This window comes from Sus scrofa, chromosome 4 (genome assembly GCF_000003025.6).
Source record: "Sus scrofa isolate TJ Tabasco breed Duroc chromosome 4, Sscrofa11.1, whole genome shotgun sequence".
Taxonomy (NCBI): Eukaryota; Metazoa; Chordata; class Mammalia; order Artiodactyla; family Suidae; genus Sus; species Sus scrofa.
This window is the reverse complement of record NC_010446.5, coordinates 255,462-275,633: the sequence shown is the minus strand read 5'-3', so window position 1 is coordinate 275,633 and position 20,172 is coordinate 255,462. Positions and strand designations below refer to the sequence as shown.

The 20,172-nt window shown below is 58.6% G+C and overlaps 1 protein-coding gene across 1 annotated transcript in view; it reads right to left on the bottom strand.

Moving 5' to 3' along the window:
• ARHGAP39 (Rho GTPase activating protein 39) overlaps window positions 636–20,172 on the bottom strand; it is a 68,864-nt gene continuing 49,327 nt past the window's right edge. Inside the window, 9 exon segments of the mRNA XM_003125457.6 lie at window positions 636–2,186; window positions 2,281–2,450; window positions 2,735–2,826; window positions 3,410–3,609; window positions 3,949–4,022; window positions 6,801–6,893; window positions 15,892–16,453; window positions 17,879–18,900; window positions 18,903–19,234. Of these exon segments, the coding sequence (XP_003125505.4) occupies window positions 1,992–2,186; window positions 2,281–2,450; window positions 2,735–2,826; window positions 3,410–3,609; window positions 3,949–4,022; window positions 6,801–6,893; window positions 15,892–16,453; window positions 17,879–18,900; window positions 18,903–19,234 (2,740 nt within the window). The 3' untranslated portion in view covers window positions 636–1,991.

Genomic DNA, 20,172 nt, shown 5'->3' with positions numbered 1-20,172 from the left:
GGCGGGGCGCTGGCTGGCACGCTGCCCTTGGAGGCTTGCTGCCCTCTTGAGGGCGAAGTACTTGCACCGTCTCCTCCCCACCCCCTAGGAAGCCAGCTCATGGGGCAATCTGAGTGTCCAGTTAGGCGCTGAACCGAGAGGTGGTGAAGAAACACAGTGCCTGGAAGCCCAGGACATTTGGGGCGGGTCAGAAAAGTACCCCCCATACCGCTCCCACCCCTGCAATCTGGCAGGGCTTTCGCGTTCAAGTAGGTTTGTTTTAAATTTTTTGGGGGCTGCAGCCACAGCTTGTAGAAGTTCCCAGGCCAGGCATCGAACCCACGTTAAAACAACCCGAGCCACTGCAGCGACCACGCTGGATACTCAGCCTGCTGAACCTCCAGCGAACTCCAGGTTCAAGTGTGATACTCGGGTGCCTCACACCTTGCACACCAACCTGGAGCGTTCTCCTGGGCCCATCACCTCACCCTGGAGAAGCTGTCTTGCTCTCCCCCCACCCTCCATTTTTCCTTGGCCTGGCATCCCCCCTGATGCCGAACCTGACAACTGGCCACTGAGAGCTGCCCAGCCCCCAACCCAGCCGAGCTAAGCCCTGCAGCAGCAGCAACTGGAAGGAATGGGAGGCAAAGCAAGGCTGGAAAGTGTCCATATGTACTTTATTCACACAAAGTGGTGTCACCTCTCGAGTCCATGCGTCAGAGTGAGAGTCTGTGGCTGGCCCCCCCCTCCACCCCAGGCCCTGAGACCACCAGACTGCAGATGCTCCCCAAGGGGACACTGGGGCTTGGCAGGGTGTTTTCGTTTTTAATAATAAATAAAAACTCAACTCTAAAAAATATATATATATAAAAACGGGGGAGAAATTAAGTTTTACAACAATTGGAACTCAAAATTCCAAAATGGAAAATGTACAAACGGAGAGTCTAGTTACCCCCCCTCCACCCCCACCCCCAGCTCTGGCCTGGAGGAAGGGCATCCCTGGTGCCCCTCTGGTCCCCCAGCTGGGGCCCCTTCCTTCCATCTCCTGCAGGTCATCTCCTATGGGGAGAGGGCAGGGTTTGGATTCTGGACAGAGGCCAAGAGGGTGGAGAAGAAAACGGAGTGATATCGACTTGTTTGCAGAGGATGGGCGAGGGCGACTCAGAAATAAATAGCATTTGGGTTAAGACTATGTCATTAGCAAATTTAGTTCTTATAGCTTTCGCTCTATTTATATCTCTATACACAGGCTGGCTGGGTTGCAGGATAGAATCTGAATTTATAGTTACACGAAGAAAAAATACTCTTGCCCCTCCCCCACCCTGCCCCAAGAATGCCTGCCCAACCCTGCCCCACACCCCAGACTGCTTTGGTTTGGGGCCCCCTTCCCACCCAGAGAGAGCACACCAGGCCCTGGACCAGCTGAGCGCTGTTGAGGTGGTGGACAGCCCAGGGCCCTGGAGCTCCCAAACTCCTGTGCCCTCACCACGCTGGAGGCCACAGGTAGCAGGGGGTGAGGGCGGCGCGGGACTGGGGAGGGCAGAAGCTGCAGACCAGGAGACCAAGGGGGAGGGGGAGGGCAGAAGGGGAGACGGGGTGGGGGTGGGGCAGCCGGGCTGGGCCCAGACCAGGGAGCCCCAGGGAGGGCGGCTTGTGCTCTCGGCCCCGGCCGGGAGGGGCAGTGTCGCTTGGCTCCAGGAAACAGAAGGCACTTTTCTTGGCGCGAACCCGCGGTGGGAGATGGGTGGGGCAGTGCCCACCGACCCCGCCACAGAGGCGGGGGTGGGGGGCCAGAGGCGCCCTTCCCGCAGCCCCTCTGCCCTGGCTGTGCCCTCAGGCAAAGGGCCTGGGTGGGGGAAATGGGGGTTCCAGGGCTGGGGCGGGCATAGGCGGAGCCTGGCATGCTGCCTCCGCGGCTGGGGCGTTCCCTCCCCCCCTCCCCGCGTGCTCCCCTGCCCAGCGCGCGCCCAGGCAGGCTCTGTCCCCACCCTCGGTCCTTCGGCGCCCACGCGCTATAGCACGCCCTCCATGAAGCTGGTGTCCAGGTGCTGGATGAGCACGCGCAGGAAGGACATCTCCTTGCGAGTGTTCTCGAAGATGACACGCGGGTCGTCCGAGCGGCAGCGCAGGCAATTGGGCGCCATCACCATGGCCAGGTTGCTGACATCCATCTTGGTGACGGCCACGTTGGCGGGCTGCACGAACACCTGCACGGGGGGCGGGCAGGGAAGGGCGGGTCGGCCGGGCTCGAGGGGGGGGAGGGGGGCCGGTGAGCGGGCGGGGGGGGGGGGCGCCGACTACCTGGAGGAAGCGGATGAGGTAGCACAGCACCAGACGGTTGATGCGGGGCAGCGCGTGCACCACGGCCACGGCGGCCTCGGGGCTCTCGTAGTGCGCGATGCACTGCTCGTAGAACTCGTGCGGGATCAGGGGCTCCTCCAGCTCCCGGTACCACAGCTTCAGCAGTGACGCTGCGGACACAGCGGGTGGGGTGCTTGGCGGGGCAGTAAGGGACCCGCCCCACCGGCAGCAAGAGAAGCGGGCTGCGTGCTGCAGGTGCCGGGCCCGGGCGGGAGGCGGAAGCAGACGGTAAGGGCCAGTGGGCAGGCCAGGGCGAGGTGTCCAGGCAGCACCCTGGGCTGAGGGAGCAGCCGGGGAGGAGGCAGGCAGGAGGGTGTCCGTGCTGGCAATGGGCTAGGGAGTGGGCCCTTCACGACGGAAAGCAGGGAACGCTGCTGAGGGGCTGGGGGCTCACCTGGGACGTGGGGATCCTCCAGGCCCGTGGGCACTTTCCACTGGTCCACTTGTAGCTTCAGGGCATTGACCTCATCAATGTCCCCAGGCACTCTGCCGAGCACAGGGCAGGTCTCAGGGAGGAGGAGCTGGGCTTGCTTAGGGCCAGGGCCGCCTGGCCCCTGCTCCGTGCCCCAAGGCCACCACTCCTCAACTATCTCCTAGCTGCGCCCATGCGGATCCCTTCCTCAGGATGGTCCCTGAGGCCCAAACCCGAAGCCTCCTTCCCCAGCTGTCCTTCTGGGCCCGGTAGGCATCGTGCCCGCAGGTGGCTGACCACGTGCCACCCCCCACGGGGCAGGGCTGTCAGCCTCACTTGCAGGTGAGGACCGTTGGCTGGGGACTACTGCATCTTTCCAGGCCCTGCCTGTCGGTGGCGTCCAAGTGCCTCCGGGCTCCTGGTGGCCATTTCTGCAGGGGCACTGTCCCTGGCTAGTTCTGCTGGTCAGGGTGGGCCCCCCTGCTGCCCTGCCTCTCCTGGTCAAAGAGCCCCAGCCCTTCCACTCCCTCCAGGGGGCCGCTTGCTGCCTGCACGCGGGCCTCTGGCTGCTCTGGGGCAGTGGGCCCAGTGCCCAGCGGCCCCTGCCTGCTGGAGACGCCCAAGGCCCCCACACCCAGGGCCCAGGTGGTGGGGCACCTGAAGATGCCTTCTGTCTGGTCCCCGTTGAGCGCGAGCACCTCCTCAGACAGCCGGGTCTGCACCCAGGGCAGCTGCCGGTCCGGGTAACGCTCCTTCTGCATGCTCATGACCTCCTGCAGCGCGCTGCCGAACATGGACGGGCTGAAGACGGCGTTCTTGGCGTGCCGGATCTCCTCCACGTTGGGCTTCTTCAGCCCCTGCAGAGGCAGCCAGCTCTCTGTCCCATGGGACCCAGCCACCCTGCTCCCAGCCTGCCCTCCCCTCCCCCGTCACCCTCTCATGCCTGTGACCCCCAGGCCTCTGCCTAGCCAGCATGGGCAGCACCCTGGCTCCCTTGTCACTGGGGGGCCTCCTGCTGGGCCAGCTACAGCATCAGAAGCTTCGAGGGGTACCCCCTCTGCACCTTGAGCCTTTGACTGGCCCACCTGCCCCCTCCCGAGATACGCAGCTCCCACCTCCCTTTGGACCCTGTCTAGGTGTCGCCAGCACAGGCTGCCTGCCCACCTCTGCCCGGCTCTGCTGGGGGAAGTTCATACCTTCTTGGCCCCAGTCAGGGCTGCCTTCTGCAGCTTGTGGTAACAGTACTTGGCATATGTGCTTATTGCCACCCCTGGAAAAGAATGGTGCCGGTTGGCTTGGTGCGGATGTGTAGGAGCAGGGGTTGCGGGCCAACCAGTGACTAAGGGAGGAAGCAGCAAGAGAGGCGAGGAGAGGCAGCTCCTACAAGAGCCCTGTGGGTCCGGGCCAGCCTGGCCAGGCGCCTGCCCACTGCTTGCTCAGCGCAGGGGGTCCTCACCGCCCTGTTCAAACCCGCGCGGACAGGCGTGGGGGGCACTTCCCTTGCTTTCAGAGGAGCGAGGCTGTGCCAGCCCATCCAACACTGCCCATGGCCAGGAAGGGCAGAGCCTGGTCCCGGCGCCTCCAAAGCCTATGGTTCCTCCACCAGCTGGCCCTGGGGAGCCTCTGAGAAGGGTCATTTCCATGCACAGCAGACCTGAGGCACAGGGCCCACTACCTTGGGCCAGCACTGGGGCAGGAATTTTGGGCTGGCTGGACAGCAGGGGCAGCTCCTGTGCAGCCCCAGGTGTGGGCCTCGGCCCTGGCTGGGGAAGGACGGCCGTGGAGGAGACACCCCGTCTTGAGCCTGGGTTTCACTAGGAGGCAGTGCAGGGGGAGGACCCAGCTGGGGCTCTGCCTGAGGGCTGAAGGCAGTAGGAGGCCAGGTCGCCTTCCTCAGACCTGCCGCAGGCAGGAGTTCTGGCGGGTGGTCAGGGTGGGATGGCAGGGCCAGCATCCCAAGGCAAGGACCTCAGGGCCCAGGGTTCTCCGGACTGGGGCACTTGGAGGTGAGGGCAGGAGTGGAGGAGCAGCTGTCCTGGCCCCCAGGCAGGGAAGGAAAGGAGCACAGCGAGGAGGACGAGCCCAGAGAAACCGCTCCTGCCACCAATGGGCCTGCCTGCTTGAGGCAGGCCTCTGGACTCACATCTCAAACCCAAACATGGAACCTTCTTTTAAAGGAAGCAGTTTCTCGAGAGGACAATGGGGTTCCTTGAACCGCAGTGTGAAGAACACAAACACCCATAAAACCTTTCCACTTCTAGTTACCACAAAGTGGTTGGCACCGTGCCCCATAGGGAGTCCTTTTTTAGAGTTCTCAAAATGAAAACATTTCTTCTAGATGTTTATTCCCTGGAGAGTCTGCCTCAGGTCCCTGGGGATTGACAGCCCCCTGGCAGAGAAGGCTGGTTGCAGCCTCTCATCAGCCATCTTGGGACACGGCACCTGGAACCTTCTGCCACTGGGCTGCACGGCCTCTGTGGGCAAGCTCTTGGCTCAGGGAGAGTGGATGGTGCTTGAGCAAACGGAACTTGGGCCGTGTCCTGACCAGCAACAGCTCACGGAGACTCTGAAGCAAGGCAGTGGGTGGCAAAGGCCTGGCACTCACCCAGTTTCCCTTGCTGGGGACACACCCACTCCTCCTCAGGGGAGGCCATCCTGGCTCTGGTCTTGGGGCTGGTTGGAGACACGCCCTGACTTCCCGTCATGGGCTTCCCGGGGCTGCCACCGCTCACCTGCAATCTTGGTACAGCCTTTCCAGGCCTTAGTTTCCTTCTCGGTAGGATGGATAACACCTGTCTCATGGGTGCCTGTCAAGGGCTGATCTCAGGGTCTGGCAGGGAGAGAGGGCTCAGCGGCTGCCGCTGTCGAAGGCCCAGAAGCAGGGGCCAGGACTACAGTGTCTGCTGAGTGTGCTCGCGGCCAGCCCAGGGAGAGAGACCCTCGTGGTGGCGTGGGGTGCTCTGCTCCAAGCCTAGTGCCCCATTCTGGCCTTGTCGGGGTATGCCCACGCCCAGGGGGAGGAGAGTGGCCCACAGAACGACCGACAAGGCAGCTTTCCTATAGCCTCTGCTGCTGGGCCGGGGCCCAGGCCTATAACTGGGCCTCAGGGCTCACGAGCCCAGGCCATAAGCCTCCAACGCCACTGGATGGAGCCAGAACCTGCCACCATTCGGCACTGATTCCGCTGGGTCCCAGAGCTCTAGCTCTCTGCTCCGACCCCCTCGGGGCTCCAACTGTCCCAGGTCCACGGGAGCCTACACTCTGTGCCCCTAGACCCACTTCACCGCGGTAGCGAGACTCAAGCAGGAGCTTCGCATTCCTTCTGCTCCTGTCCCAGGTGAGAGGGGCCCATGGGCACCTGGGGACCTGGGACTGGGGCGGGAAGCTTGCAGCCAGAGAGCCTCCCAGGGGGCGGGTGCCCAGGCTGAGTCCCAGAGCAAGGCAGGGCAAGGGTGGGCAAGAGGATGCTGGGGTGAGGCTGGTCCCAGGGCCCTGGTGGTAAGAGGGAACGATGACATGACAGAAATGGACTACAGGCTCTCCCGGCAGGGGCGCACAACCTTGGGCCAACAGGGCTTCCCTGGAGCCTGCGGAGGGCTGGGGGTCCTGAGGAGCACGGAGGGTAGGAATGCCTGGGCTGTGCTGGGGACCAGCAGGGAGGCAGGGCCAGGCTTGGCTCCCGGCCCCAGGGGCAGCCTGGCCTGGAGATCAAGGCCAGGGAGGCACTTTGCACAGGGCGCTCCCTCACCCAACACTCTACTGGGGCGCCTCCAGCAGCCCTGGCCATCACATCCTCACACCCCTCCAAGGAGATCTCAGCATGCAAGGTGAATCTGTTCTGAGGACCACGGAGAAGAGCATGGGGCAGCTGTGGCCTCTGCCAGGAGCTGGTGATGACCGGGGCTCTCAGCTGCTCAGGAGGAGGCCTGATGGTTAGTGCCCCCCGCCCCTGCCCAGCCCAGAAGAGGTTAGACAGAGGCCAGGCGGCAGAGGCCAGAGAGCAGAGCTGTGCAGACGCAGCACACAGAGGCTGCGGGAGAGGCCCTACCATCTGGCTCCTCAACATAAGGCTTGGGTTTCTTTCTCAACTTGGACTTCTTCTTAGTGTTTCTCTCCAGAAGCTCTTTCATGTGCTGTGTCACTGGGGAGCAAACAGAGCGGTGAGGACCACAGAACACAGAGGGACATGGGCCCACGCAGGTCCCACACATGGCTGGCAGGGAAGCCCTGGGCAGCTGGGAGTAGGAACCACCAGCCAATGCCCAGCCGGGAGCGGAGGCGGGGACCCCAGTCCGAGAGCGCTGGGGTGGGGGTGCCCTGCTCCCGCTCCTGGGGGATGGGTGTGTGTGTGTGGGGGGTGTTGCCAGGAAGGTGCCCCAGTGCTGTGGGGAGAGGGTGTGGCCAGCTCCCGACCCTCTGGGGCCCTGAGAAGGCCCCAGCCCAGCCATTGGGTTCCTGCAGGGCTACACCCCAGGGGCTAGGCTCCTGAGCGGGCACTTGGGGAGGCAGGGTCAGAGAGAGGAGGGGCCTGGCTCCCCTCTCAGGCTGATCTAGGCACCTCCCCCTCTGGACAAAAATAACTCAGCGCTGTTGACAGGGATGCTCCCTCCCCCATCCCAAGCTGGGGAGAAATCTGAGGTGCCCACCACGCCGAAGTGGATTCACTATCCCCGATAGTGGGCCCTCTTATCTACATACATTATTTGTAATTCTTCTGAATGGAACATATATCTACCCATTTCTTTATATCAGTATGGACTTAGGGATATTCATTTTGACTTTGGGTTATAATCCAATATGACTTTATTCTATTGCTCAAAGTGCTCCAGCTTTGGCCCCTGGTAGCTTTGTCTTGTGGCTTCCGTGTCCTGTGATGCAGCCACCCTCTCCCCTTGTCCCACCAGCATCTCCCCACTCTTGGCACTATAGCTTGCACATTCCCTGCCCTGGCCCAAGAACCAACTGTTTCTTTTCCAAAATAAGAGTCTGGTCCATAGAATGGAAAACGGTATCAGAAACCAAGATCTGGGGCCAGGTGTGCTCACTGCTATTGGGCTGTCACTGCGTCCAGGCCCACAGCAACGCAGGATCTGAGCTGCATCTGTGACTTACACCGCAGCTCGCGGCAGCACCAAATCCTTAACCCACTAGGCAAGGCCAGGGATCAAACCCACGTCCTCATGGATATTAGTTGGTCTTCCTTCCTTCTTTCTTTTGTGTGTGTGTTGCCTTGTCTGTCTTTTCTAGGGCCACACCCATGGCAAGTGGAGGTTCCCAGGCTAGGGGTCTAATCAGACCTGTAGCCACTAGCATACACCAGAGCCACAGCAATGCCAGATCCAAGCCGTGTCTGCAACCTACACCACAGCTCTTAGCAACGCTGGATCCTTAACCCACTGAGCAAGGCCAGGGGGATCGAACCTGCAACCTCAGGGTTCCTAATTGGATTTGTTAACCACTGAGCCATGACAGGAACTCCTCTTTCTTTCTTCTTTTTAAGGCCTTGCCCACAGCATATGGACGTTCCCAGATGAGGGGTCAAATCAGAGCTATAGTTGCCAGCCTACGCCACAGCCACAGCAACTCAGGATGGAAGCCATGTCTGTGACCTACGCCACCGCTTACAGCAACGCAGGATCCCTGACCCACTGAGTGAGACCAGAGATCAAAGCCACATCCTCATAGACACCAGCCAGGTTTTTTTTGTTTGTTTTTTCCCGGCTTGTTGCGGCCAAACCTGTGGCGTAGAGTTGTTTGTTGTTGTTGCTGTTGTTTTCTCTTTTGTCTTTTTAGGGCCGCACCCTCAGCATGTGGAGGTTCCCAGACAAGGGGGCGAATCGGAGCTGTAGCTGCCAGCCTACACCACAGCCACAGCAATGCTGGATCCGAGCCACATCTGTGACCTGCACCACAGCCCACGGCAATGCCAGATCCTTAACTCACTGAGCGAGGCCAGGGATCGAACCCGCGTCCTCACGGATACTAGTCCTGTTCGTCAACCACTGAGCCGTGAAACTCCACTGTTGTTGTCTTTTGAAAAGATTCTGTCAAATCCTTCTTCTACCTTTACTGAGATGATCACATGGTTTTTCTCTGTTGCCCTGTTGAGATGGCAAATTATATTGATTCATATTTGAATGTTAAACCAAAATGTCTTTACTTAGATAAACTCCACTTATTCAAGATGCATTATCCTTTTGATATATTGTTGGATTCAATTTGCTAAAATACTGTTAGCAATTTTTGCCTTATGTTCATGAGGGATACTATCTGTGCTTTTTTTTTTTTTTTTTTCTTCTCAAATTTTTGTTAATGTCCTTTTTAAAAATTTTTTTGGTCTTTTTGTCTTTTCAGAGCAGCACCCAAGGCATGTGAAGGCTCCAAGGCTAGGGGTCCAATTGGAGCTATAGCCTCCGGCCTACACCACAGCTGACGGCAACGCCAGATCCTTAACCCACTGAGCGAGGTCAGGGATTGAACCCACAACCTCGTGGTCCCTAGTCGGATTCACTTCCGCTATGTCAGGTCGGGAACTCCTTAACGTCCTTTTCTAATTTTGACACAGAATGAATTGGGAAATACTCCCTTCACATCAATCTTCCGAGCTTGTAAAGAATTGCTACACAAACATGAGATGTTTGATAGCATTCACCAATGAAGCCGTCTGGGCCTGAATTTTCTTTGTGGCAAAGTTTTAAAGTACCTATTTAATTTAATAGATGTGATTTCTTTTTTTGGTGATTTATTTTGTATTGAGTGATCTTCAGTAGTTTGCCTTTCAAGGAATCTGTCCACTTCCTCTAAATTGTCAAATTTACTGGCATCAAGTTCGTAATATTTCCTTATTATCCTTTTAACATCTGTTGCATCTGTAGTGATATCATCGCTCATTCTTCATATTGGTGATTTACGTCTTCCTTTTATCCTTATCAGTCTGGCTGGAGGTTTATTAATTTCATTCATCCTCTCAAGTAATCACTTTTTTGTTTCATTGATTTTCTGCATTACTTTTTCTGTTTTTCCTTCATGGATTTCTTTTTTTTTTTTTTTTGGTCTTTTTTTTTGTTGTTGTTGTTATTGTTGTTGTTGTTGTTGTTGCTATTTCTTGGGCCGCTCCCGCGGCATATGGAGGTTCCCAGGCCAGGAGTTGAATCGGAGCTGTAGCCACCGGCCTACGCCAGAGCCACAGCAACGCGGGATCCGAGCCGCGTCTGCAACCTACACCACAGCTCACGGCAACGCCAGATCGTTAACCCACTGAGCAAGGGCAGGGACCGAACCCGCAACCTCATGGTTCCTAGTCGGATTCGTTAACCACTGCGCCACGACGGGAACTCCTCTTTCATGGATTTCTATTCTGATTTTATTTCCTTTCTTCTGCTTACTTTTGGCATAATTTCTGCTCTTTTTTTAAAGTGTCTTAAAGTAGGAGATGAGATCATTGATTTGAGATATTTCCTAATACGAACATTTAGGTGCTACAAATTTCCCTATAAGAATTGCTTTGGCTGCATCACACAAACTTTTTTTTAATGGCCACACCCATGGCATATGGAAGTGCCCAGGCCAGGGACTGAATGAGCCACAGCTCATTTAATGGCCACACCCATGGCATATGGAAGTGCCCAGGCCAGGGACTGAATGAGCCACAGCTGCGACCTATGCTGTAGCTATGGTAATGCCAGGTCTTTTAACGCAATGTGCCAGGCCAGGGATCAAAGCTGCACCTCTGCAGAAACCTGAGCTGCTGCAGCTGGATTCTTAAGCCACTGCAAAGAGCAGGAACTCCATGCAGCACACAAATTTTAATGTGTTTTGTTTACTATTTTTTTTTTTTAAATTTCAAAATACCTTTTTTGTTTCTTTTTCTTTTTTTGTCTTTTTTTTTTTTTTTTTTTTTTTTGTCTTTTTGCCATTTCTTTGGGCCGCTCCCACGGCATATGGAGGTTCCCAGGCTAGGGGTCGAATCGGAGCTGTAGCCACTGGCCTACGCCAGAGCCACAGCAACGTGGGATCCGAGCCTGGCAACGCCGGATCGTCAACCCATTGAGCAAGGGCAGGGACCGAACCCACAACCTCATGGTTCCTAGTCGGATTCGTTAACCACTGCACCACGATGGGAACTCCTGTTTTTCTTTTTAGGGCTGCACCAGCAGCATATGGAAGTTCCCAGGCTAGGAGTCGAACTGGAGCTACAGCTGCTGGCCCACCCCAGACACAGCAACACCAGATCTGAACTGCATCTGCCACCTACACCACAGCTCATAGCAACTCCTTAACCCACTGAGCGAAGCCAGGGATGGAACCAGCATCCTCATGGATACTGCTCAGCTTCTTTTTTTTGTCTTTTTTTTTTTTTTTTTTTGCTATTTTTTGGGCCGCTCCCGCGGCATATGGAGGTTCCCAGGCTAGGGGTCGAATCGGAGCTGTAGCCGCCGGCCTACACTGGAGCCACAGCAACTCGGGATCCGAGCCGCGTCTGCAACCTACACCACAGCTCACGGCAACGCCAGATCGTTAACCCACTGAGCAAGGGCAGGGACCGAACCCGCAACCTCATGGTTCCTAGTCGGATTCGTTAACCACTGCGCCACGACGGGAACTCCATTTGTTTTGTTTTGTTTTTTTGATGTGCTCAGCTTCTTAACCTGCTGAGCCACAACAGGAACTCCTCAAAAAACCTTCTCACTTCCCTTTTCACTTTAATTTAACCCACGGATTATTCAGTAGTATCTTCTTCTTCTTCTTCTTTTTTTTCCAGCCACGCCTACAGCATGCAGAAGTTCCTGGGCCAAGGATCAAGTCCACACCACAGCATCGACCTGAGCCACAGCAGTGACAACACTGGATCCCTAGCCTGCTGAGCCACCTGGGAACTCCTGATTCAGTAGCATGTTCTTTTCTGTGTGCATTCTTTTTAGGGTCTCGATTGTGGCATATGGAAGTTCCCAGGCTAGGGGTCGAATCAGAGCTGTGCTGCAGCTGCCAGCCTGCACCACAGCCAGAGCAAGACCAGATCCAAGCCGCATCTGTGACCTATGCCTCAGCTTGCGCCAACACCAGATCCTTAACCCACTGAGTGAGGCCAGGGATCAAACCTGAATCCTCATGGATACTGGTCAGATTCTTAACCAGCTGAGCCACAAAAGGAACTCCCAGTAGTATGTCTTTTAGTTTCCAAATACTCAGGGATTTTCCAGGTAGCTGTGCTGCTGATTGCCAACTTAATTCCACTGTGGTTAGAGAACACACTTTCTATGACTTGCATTCTTTGACCTTTATTGAGACTTGTTTTATGGCTCAGAAAATGGCCTATTTTGAAAACATGGCTGAGATCTGAGTCCCGGCGTTCTGGGTCCAGAGTCTTTAACTTCCACTACTCCATGGTAGCCACTTTGTTTCTTTTGTTTTCAGCACCAGGGTCATTCCCACGGCCACACCACTGCCGGCAGAAGCTGGCTCCACGTACTGCTGAGCTTTTAGCGTCTGCTACCTACTTAAGTGTCTTAGCTTCTCCACCACCTATGTGGAAATCCACCTTTCCGGGTCTGCCAAGTCAGTTTCCAGCCACTGTTCATGTGCTTTTCAGTTTCCAAAACAGAGTTGTTCTTCCTCTTCCATACTTTTTGTTCAGATGGATTTTAAAATTTTTATTGTAATAAAATATACATAACATAAAATTTGCCATTTTAACCATTTTTAATTGTACAGTTCATGGTATTAATTACATTCATATTAATGTGAAACCACCACCACCACTCAGCTCCAAAACTTTTTCATCTTCCAAACAGAAACTGTACACATCACAAAATAACTCTCCCTTTCTCCCTCCCCCTCATCAACGGCACCCACCATTCTGTCTCTGTGCCTCTGACTCCTTTAGGGACCTCACATGAGTAGATTCATACAGTACCTGTCTTTCTGTGTCTAGCTTATTTCACTCAGCATAAAGTCGTCAAGGTTCATCTATGTCGTACTCTGTGCCAGGACTGCCATCCTTCTTTAGGCGGAATGTTCCGCAGTCTGCGTCGACCACATTTGATTTATCTACGTATCCATCGATGGGTACTTGGGTTGCTTTCTGCCTCCTGGCTGTTGTGAATATGCTGCTATAAACATGGATGTACAAATACCCGTTCATGTCTCTGTTTTCAATTATTTTGGACATATACCCAAACGTGGAATTGCTGGATCCTATGATAATTCTTTTTTTTTTTTTTTTTTTTTGGTCTTTTATCTTTTTAAGGCTGCATCTGCGGCATATGGAGGTTCCCAGGTTAGGGGTCAAATTGGAGCTACAGCTGCTGGCCTACACCACAGCCACAGCAACATAGGATCCAAACCGCATCTGCGACCTATAACACAGGTCACAGCAGTACTGGATCCTTAACCCACTGAGCCATGAAGGGAACTCCAGATAATTCTTTTTATTTTTTGCTTTTTAGGGCCGCACTGGTGGCATATAGAGGTTCCCAGGCTAGGGGTCTAATTGCAGCTACAGCTGTCAGTTTACGCCAGAGTCACAGCAACGCAGAATCTGAGCCACATCTGCAACCTACACCACAGCTCAGAGCAACACCGGATCCTTAACCCCCTGAGCGAGGCCAGGGATTGAACCCACAACCTCATGGTTCCTAGTCGGATTTGTTTCCGCTGCGCCATGACAGGCACTCCTATGATAATTCCATCTTTAATTTTCTGAGGAACTGCCATTCTCTTTCCCATAGTGGCTGTATCATTTTACATTCCCTTGGGAGGTTTTTGTTTTTCTGCCTTTAAGAACCTCCTTCGCTGTTCCTTCATTATGAGATCAAGGTGGCGTGTAGATAAACGCATGTGCTCAGCCTGCCGTCTCTGCCCAGGAACTGGGTTGTGCCGAATGCATGGATGCACACACAGTGAACGCCCTCAGTCTCCTGACGTGCTCCCTGGGGAGCAGATGGGAAAGCTGCAGTCTGCTGTGTCCACCACCAAGCACCCCTGTGACGCCTGTGCTGAGAGCCTGCTCAGGGAGGTCCATCGGAAACAAACAGTGAAGTCAATTGGTGGTGGCTGGCACGAAAGTGTGACCATGCGTAAGCCGAGGCTAAGGCTGGCGGCCTGGGGTTCACTGTGTGGTCCCTTGGGGTGGCGACCACACAGCAGATGTCACACAGGTGCTGGCAGACAAATCAAGGGCGTCTGAGGCCAAGGAAGGCAGCGAGGCTCAGGGTGAGGTACCGCACACAGAGCCGGGCTCAGAACCCCCCTCGCTGTCACTGCCAGGACATACTCTGTCTCCTTTGTCTACGCACGGGCTGTCTTCCTGAGCTGCTGAGGCCTGCCTGCCTGACCAAGAGCTAGCACCCCTGTTCTTGATAAGGGCCGGCAGGAGGGAGTGGAGGCCCTTCTCGGGCCTCAGCGATGAGCAGGGCTTGGCATTAGACGCCCACCAAGGGCTGGGTCTCAGGGCTGGAGACAGGGCTCTGGCTAGAGGGCAACCCTGGGCCACAGAGATGAGACCAGATCGTCACACAGCCCTGAGGCAGACTCAGGTCCAGCTGGAGGGATCACGCAGACCAGTGTGGTCTGAGGGCAGAGACCTCACGGTGCTCTGAGACCACCTGGGCCTCAAAACCACCGCTGCCCAGGCTGACCCTGGGCTCTCTCAGTCTGGCCCCTGCCGCACAGGGGCTGGATGAAGATACATGAACCTCTGTGCCGATGGCAGTGTCCTGATACTGCTGGACAGTATCCAATCCCCAGGGAAGCCCTGGTCAAGGATGAGGACGCCTAGAGCATCCGGCCTCCATGCACGCCCACTCGCCTTCCGCTGAGCAGGTGCTCCCGAGCCCTGAGGGCTGCATGCTGAGCGGTGGCCACACACCTCCGAGCCTGTCGCTCAGGGCAGTGACATTTCCAGGCCTTTTTGGAAGAGGTCTCAGTGAACTCTGAAGCCAGTGGGGCCCATCTGCTCCTGGAAAGGTCTAAGAAGACAGGCTGTGGGTCTCCACGTGGCAGGGAGCTGCCTGAGGAGGCCTGTCTGCTTCAAAACCTGCATGCCTGAGTGAGCTCATGGCGCCCACATGGCTGACCTGCTGCATGGAGCTTCTGCTTCTCACACTTTTCCTGGGACCCGCCACTGCCCTGAAACCTCAACCCTGGGTGCACGCACACCTTGGCCCCTCACGCTTGGGCTGGGGCACGGCCCAGGCCAGACCAGCATGGATGGCCACTCCCACAGAGCGATCTGTGGCACGTTTGACCCAGAAGCTGTGAGAGTGCGCGAGTGTGAGCGTGCACACGTGTGTCAAGATGTCGGCTCCATGGCTGTGCCCGGAGGACATTCATGCATGGCGGGCGGGGGGGGGGGGGGCTGCTGCACCGGCAGATGCTGCCTACGGCCCTGGCCCCAACCCCATTCTGACCAGCCTAGGACAAGCTCACCTGGCTGGCAGGCCCACGGCCTGGAGTCCGCCTTCAAGGGGGCTGGGCCCAGATGGCCCCGATGTGACCTCCAGGAGCCCCAGGCAGATACAGCCTTGTGCTTTGCGCCACGTGGCCACCAGCAAGCGGACTCCTATGACAGTCCTGCCCTCTGACCCTTGGGCAGCTCGGGGCCAGCTCAGCTCACAGCGCCCCAATGGCCTGCTGCTCACTTCAGACGCAGTGCTGGGCCATGCACCCGGGCCCCTCCCTGCTCTCAGGAACCCCCCACCGAGACAGCCACCAGGATGGCATGAACCTGGCCAGAGCAGGGTGATCAGCCTTCAGGCTGCACGATGGCTGAAAACAAAAACAGTAATTGCACACAGGCCAACTGGCCTCCAGGGTGATCAGGCTCGTGGCCTCAGAACAGAGTGGATGCTGCTGGCAGAGTCCCCCCACCTGACAGCCTGTGGCCAAGGACTCTATGCTGTGATGGCCTGTGGCTCTTCTCGGGGCCTCGATGCCAAGAAGGGGCTCCCTGAGGACCCCACATCCGCATGGCGACCCAGGAGGTGGCCCTGGGGACGTGTGTCTGCCTGGAGAGGCTACATTCAATTTCACGTCCCTGCTGCTGCCAGGTGCCACCCCGCACTGGCAGGAAGCTCTCACCACAGCCCTCGCTCGAGCTGGTGGCAGAGCCCAGGGGCCCCGGCCCCCGCAGGGGGTCTTACCTTTGGTGTCATTGACGGGGTCCATGTGCCGGTAGATGTAACCCTCCAGGTAGGAGTGGAACTTGGGTGTGGGTGGGAAGAAGGCCAGGCAGATGGCCATGAGCTCCCAGCCGCGGGCCAGGCTCTCCAGGCGGAAGTTCTCCGTGGTCTGCCGGCACAGCTGGATGTACAGCTCATCCCGCAGGCCCTGCACGCTCCAGCCTTTGGTGGCGATCTCCAGGGCCACGTGCAGCGGGTCTGCCTTGGCGCGCCGGTCGCCCATGTACATCTGGATCAGCTTGAAGACCTCGCAGGCCTCCTTCTTCACGTGGCGGTCGCTGGTCACAATCATGGGCTTCTTGATGGACTCGCTGCTCCAGGCCAGCATGTTGGCGATGGACACCCTGCGCCGGAAGAGGCCCTGCGTGTGCTTGTTGAAGTGCTTGGAGGCCCAGTTCTCGATGTCGGTCTCTGAGGATGGCTTGCGCAGCGTGAAGGTGGGGAACACGCAGCTGGCACTGGGCATCACGCTGCGGGCCTGCCGGCTGCTCTCAAACTGGGCGCAGGTGCCGAGGTCTTCAGACTGGGAAGGCAGAGAGGTGGTGAGGGGCCACGCCCCGCTGGACCCAGAGAAACCCCTCCTCTGCCTTGACCCTCTGGGGGAGCTCACCCTGGGCCAGAAACCAAGGGTTGAGGTCCGGCTCGGTTCTGGGGGTGGAAGGAGCCGCAGGTGGGTGCATCAGCTTCTCAGGTGGCTGCAGCCCCCAGGGGAGTGTGCTGGGGGGTGCTCCCCGAGGCAGGAGGCCAGGACCTGGCGTGGGTAGGGCAGGGCGCTGCCTCCTACCAGCCCCGCTGGGGCCATCTGGCTCCAGCTGGCTCAGACGGGAAGAGCAGCCACGCACCCACGGGATACCCAGGTGCAACGGTGGACAGCAAAACACAGGTCTCTCTGGGCTCACAGGGCTGCCTGTCCTCCCTGCCCCGTGCCCCTCTCCCCAGCAAAGATACTGAATGGAGTTGTGGGCCCCGAGGGGGGCCATGGGCTACAGTCCTCCCCTCATCTCTGGAACGGCCTCGGCCCTCGCACAGCCCCTCACTCAGTACTCTTCGGGGGCTCCCACCACCTCTGTCAGGAGGAGGGCTCTTGCCCCACACAGGCTCCGGCCTCCCCAGCCTACGGTCGCGGGCAGCGCCAGGTGCAGGCGTCGCTCAGGCCCTGGAGGTCACATGCAGGGAGCTGCGCACTCATCCTCCGCCGGCACCTCCCCGCATCTGTCCCACTGTCCCCGTGTAAGAAACCCGGCTCCGGGCTCTCCAGCATGGGGGTGCACCAGGGTGGGCATGTCTTCCCCAGATGGCCTGCAGGTGGACTGAGGAGCCCGACCCGGGGAGGCCCTCTGGCCACTGCCAGCTCAGAGCAGATGCCAGGGCAGACCCTCAGCCTCAGCCTCGTGCAGCAGACGGGCGTGGAAGTCCAGGGCCTGGGAGGTGCGAGTCAGGACACAGATCGACACCGAGCCTTGAGCAGCACGCTCCTCGCACGTGACCTGGACGGAAGGTGCCCAGGGTCCCCAGGGCCTTGGACGTCCACACCTGGTGCCGACAGGGCAGACACGCCTGTCGGGGCTTCCGCTTTGGCTCCAGCTACAGCCTGGGGTTCTGGGAGCCACGTGTCAGGTGTCCGGTCTCCCTGCATGTGGGAGCCACACTCCGGATGGGTTCAGAGCCACCCAGGGAGCATGTGAGGCTCTACCTGAACAGCACGTCACCTGAGGGCCTGCGCACAAGTGGGAGGTCGGAAACTCGGGGCTCAACGTGTGGGTGGCTGCCACTGTGGCCTGAAATGAGGACATGGCCTCCAGCCCCCGGTGACTGGGCAGCACTGGCTGGGCCTCGCTAGGAGCTGGGGTGAGCTCCAGTGCTGGTGGAGGACTCGGGGGCATCTTCTCTGTCCTCACGCCCGCCCCACCCACCCCTGCCCAGGGACCTGCCCGCGCTGCGCCCCTACCTGTGAGGGGTGGAGGTAGGGCTCCGGGGAGGCCAGGCTGGTCTGCACAGACACGCTCTTCTCCAGCAGGGCCTGGGGGAAGGTGAGCCTGTCCAAGGCGCCCCTCTGCCAGTGCTTGCTCTCCTGCTGGGCCAGCGCCTCGTCCTCGCTGAAGGCGCGGACCACAGGCCCAGGCATGGGCAGCGGCACAGCCCCGTCGCTCTCGTAGCCTGAGCCATCCTGCTGAGAGTCCCAGCTGCCCCTCTGCTTCATGTGCAAGTGGGCCTGCTGTGCCTCCCAGGCCAGCCGGGCCTGCGCCAGGAAGGGCTCAGCCACGCCCCGGGCCCCGTCCACCTCACCGGCCTTGCCCTCTGTGCGCTTTGTGGGCGCCAGGCTGGGCCCGCACAGGGGCCGCTCCTCAGTCAGGGGTTGCTCACTGAGCAGGTCGCGGTCCCCAGGGCCTTCGGTGGACGAGGTGCTGGGGGCGTGGCACAGAGAAGGGTTCCTGCTCTTCCTCTTGCGTGTGCTGGGGGAGTAGCCCGTCGAGGACATGGTGTCCTGCTGGCTGGACCAGGACATGGCATCGTCCTGGGCCTGGGGCAGTGGTGTGGGCAGCTGGGTATGCCGCAGCTCGGGGCCCTCCATGCTGCTGTAGTCCCCGGAAGTGATGCCCAGACGCTGGTCCCGCAGCAGGCAGGGGCTGGGCTGCAGGGAGAGCGAGCCGCCACCAGGGTTGGGCGTGTACTTGTGCCGCGGGCCTGTGCGCAGCTTGGGGCTGGAGCCGGCCTGCTCCACATACACCAGCTGCCGCACGTACTCCTTGCCCGCGGGGCTGTACTCCAGGCTCAGGTAGCGCTCAGGGCACTTCTGCCTGGTGAGCACCAGCTGCTGGTAGGGCGAGGCCGAGGCCTGCTTGGGTGGCTTGCGGCCAGGAGACCTCTGGGGCGAGCTGGCCTGATAGCCCCCGCCGGCCTCATACTGCACGTCCATGGGGGGCTCGTCGTAGATGGGGGCCTGGTACTCCACAGGAGGCTCCTCGTAGAGGGGGGCTCGTAGGCGTAGCGCGGGGAGGGGGGCTGCGAGTCACCAGCAGGCTTGCGGGGCTGGGCCAGCAGCGGGGAGCAGCTCCCGAGCTCAGCCCTCTTCAGGAAGGGCGATGGCCTCCGGTCAGAAAAGAAGACAGGGCCGTCCGCCTCGGGGGTGAAGGTCTGCAGGCTGGGTGAGTGCTGCCCCCCAGAGGGCCTGCGGGGGCGACCACCGGGCTGGCTGTCCAGGGGGTAGCCGTTGCCCTGGGGGGAGAGGAAGCTGGGCTCCCTGTCGGCAACTTTGATGAGCATGCGCTCCTTGGTGCCCGAGTTCCAGCGGAGGGAGGAGGTCCTGGGGGGAGGGACAGGTTACCTAGGCGGTGGGTGACCCAGGAGGTCTGGAGGGGGGGGCGGTTTCCTGGGGGAGGCCCTGGGCGGAGGCGGGGGGTGGGGAACAGGTTACCCAAGGGAGGTGGAAATCTGGCCCCTCTGCCAGGCTGGCCCCATGACCCACCTGCCTGGACCTCATGGGTGTCTGAAGTCAGGGCCCAGAAGGCCTGGTCATTTCTCACTGTCCCCTGGCTCAGGGCAGGTTGTGGGGGTCTGGTACTTGCCAGGGGGTTGCTGTGATGAGCTCTGTACCTTACCTTAATTTTTTTTTTTTTTTCTTTTTTGGCAGCCCCGTAGCATATGGAGTTCCCAGGCCAGGGGTCCTATCTGAACTGCATTTGTGACCTACATCACAGCTGTGGAAACGCTAGGTACTTCAACCCACTGTGCTGGGTCAGGGATCGAACCAACGTCCTGGTGCTGCAGACGCCGAGGATCCCACTGCGCCACAGTGGAACTCCCAGCCGTGCAGCTTTCACTGCTGAGGCCTTGACCCCTGGTCTGTGCGGCTGAACTAGCTGCCCTCTGGCCCCGGGGCCTCCCCCAAACCTGCGGCCGCCATCCGTGGTGACTCCCTGCAAGGGCCTGAGTGTGCCTCTGAGCTGGGTCCAGCCAGAACCAGGCAGAGAACTACTCTTGTACAGACTCCTAGAGGCTTCACTGCTGGGCTCAACACTTGCGCTGCTCCCACCAGGAGGAGCAACCTCGCCCCTTGCGCAGCAGTCTCTCGGGCCCTGGTCTGCACACACAGAGGCTCCTGTGACTCCGGCCACCATCAGCGCTCTTTACCTGGACAGAGTTGATAAAACTGCCCTCTGCCGCCTGCCCCCGTGCCTGGAAAAGCCTGCATCAGGCTAAGGAACCCACAGCCACAAGGAGTTGTAGGGCCCAAATCCTGGC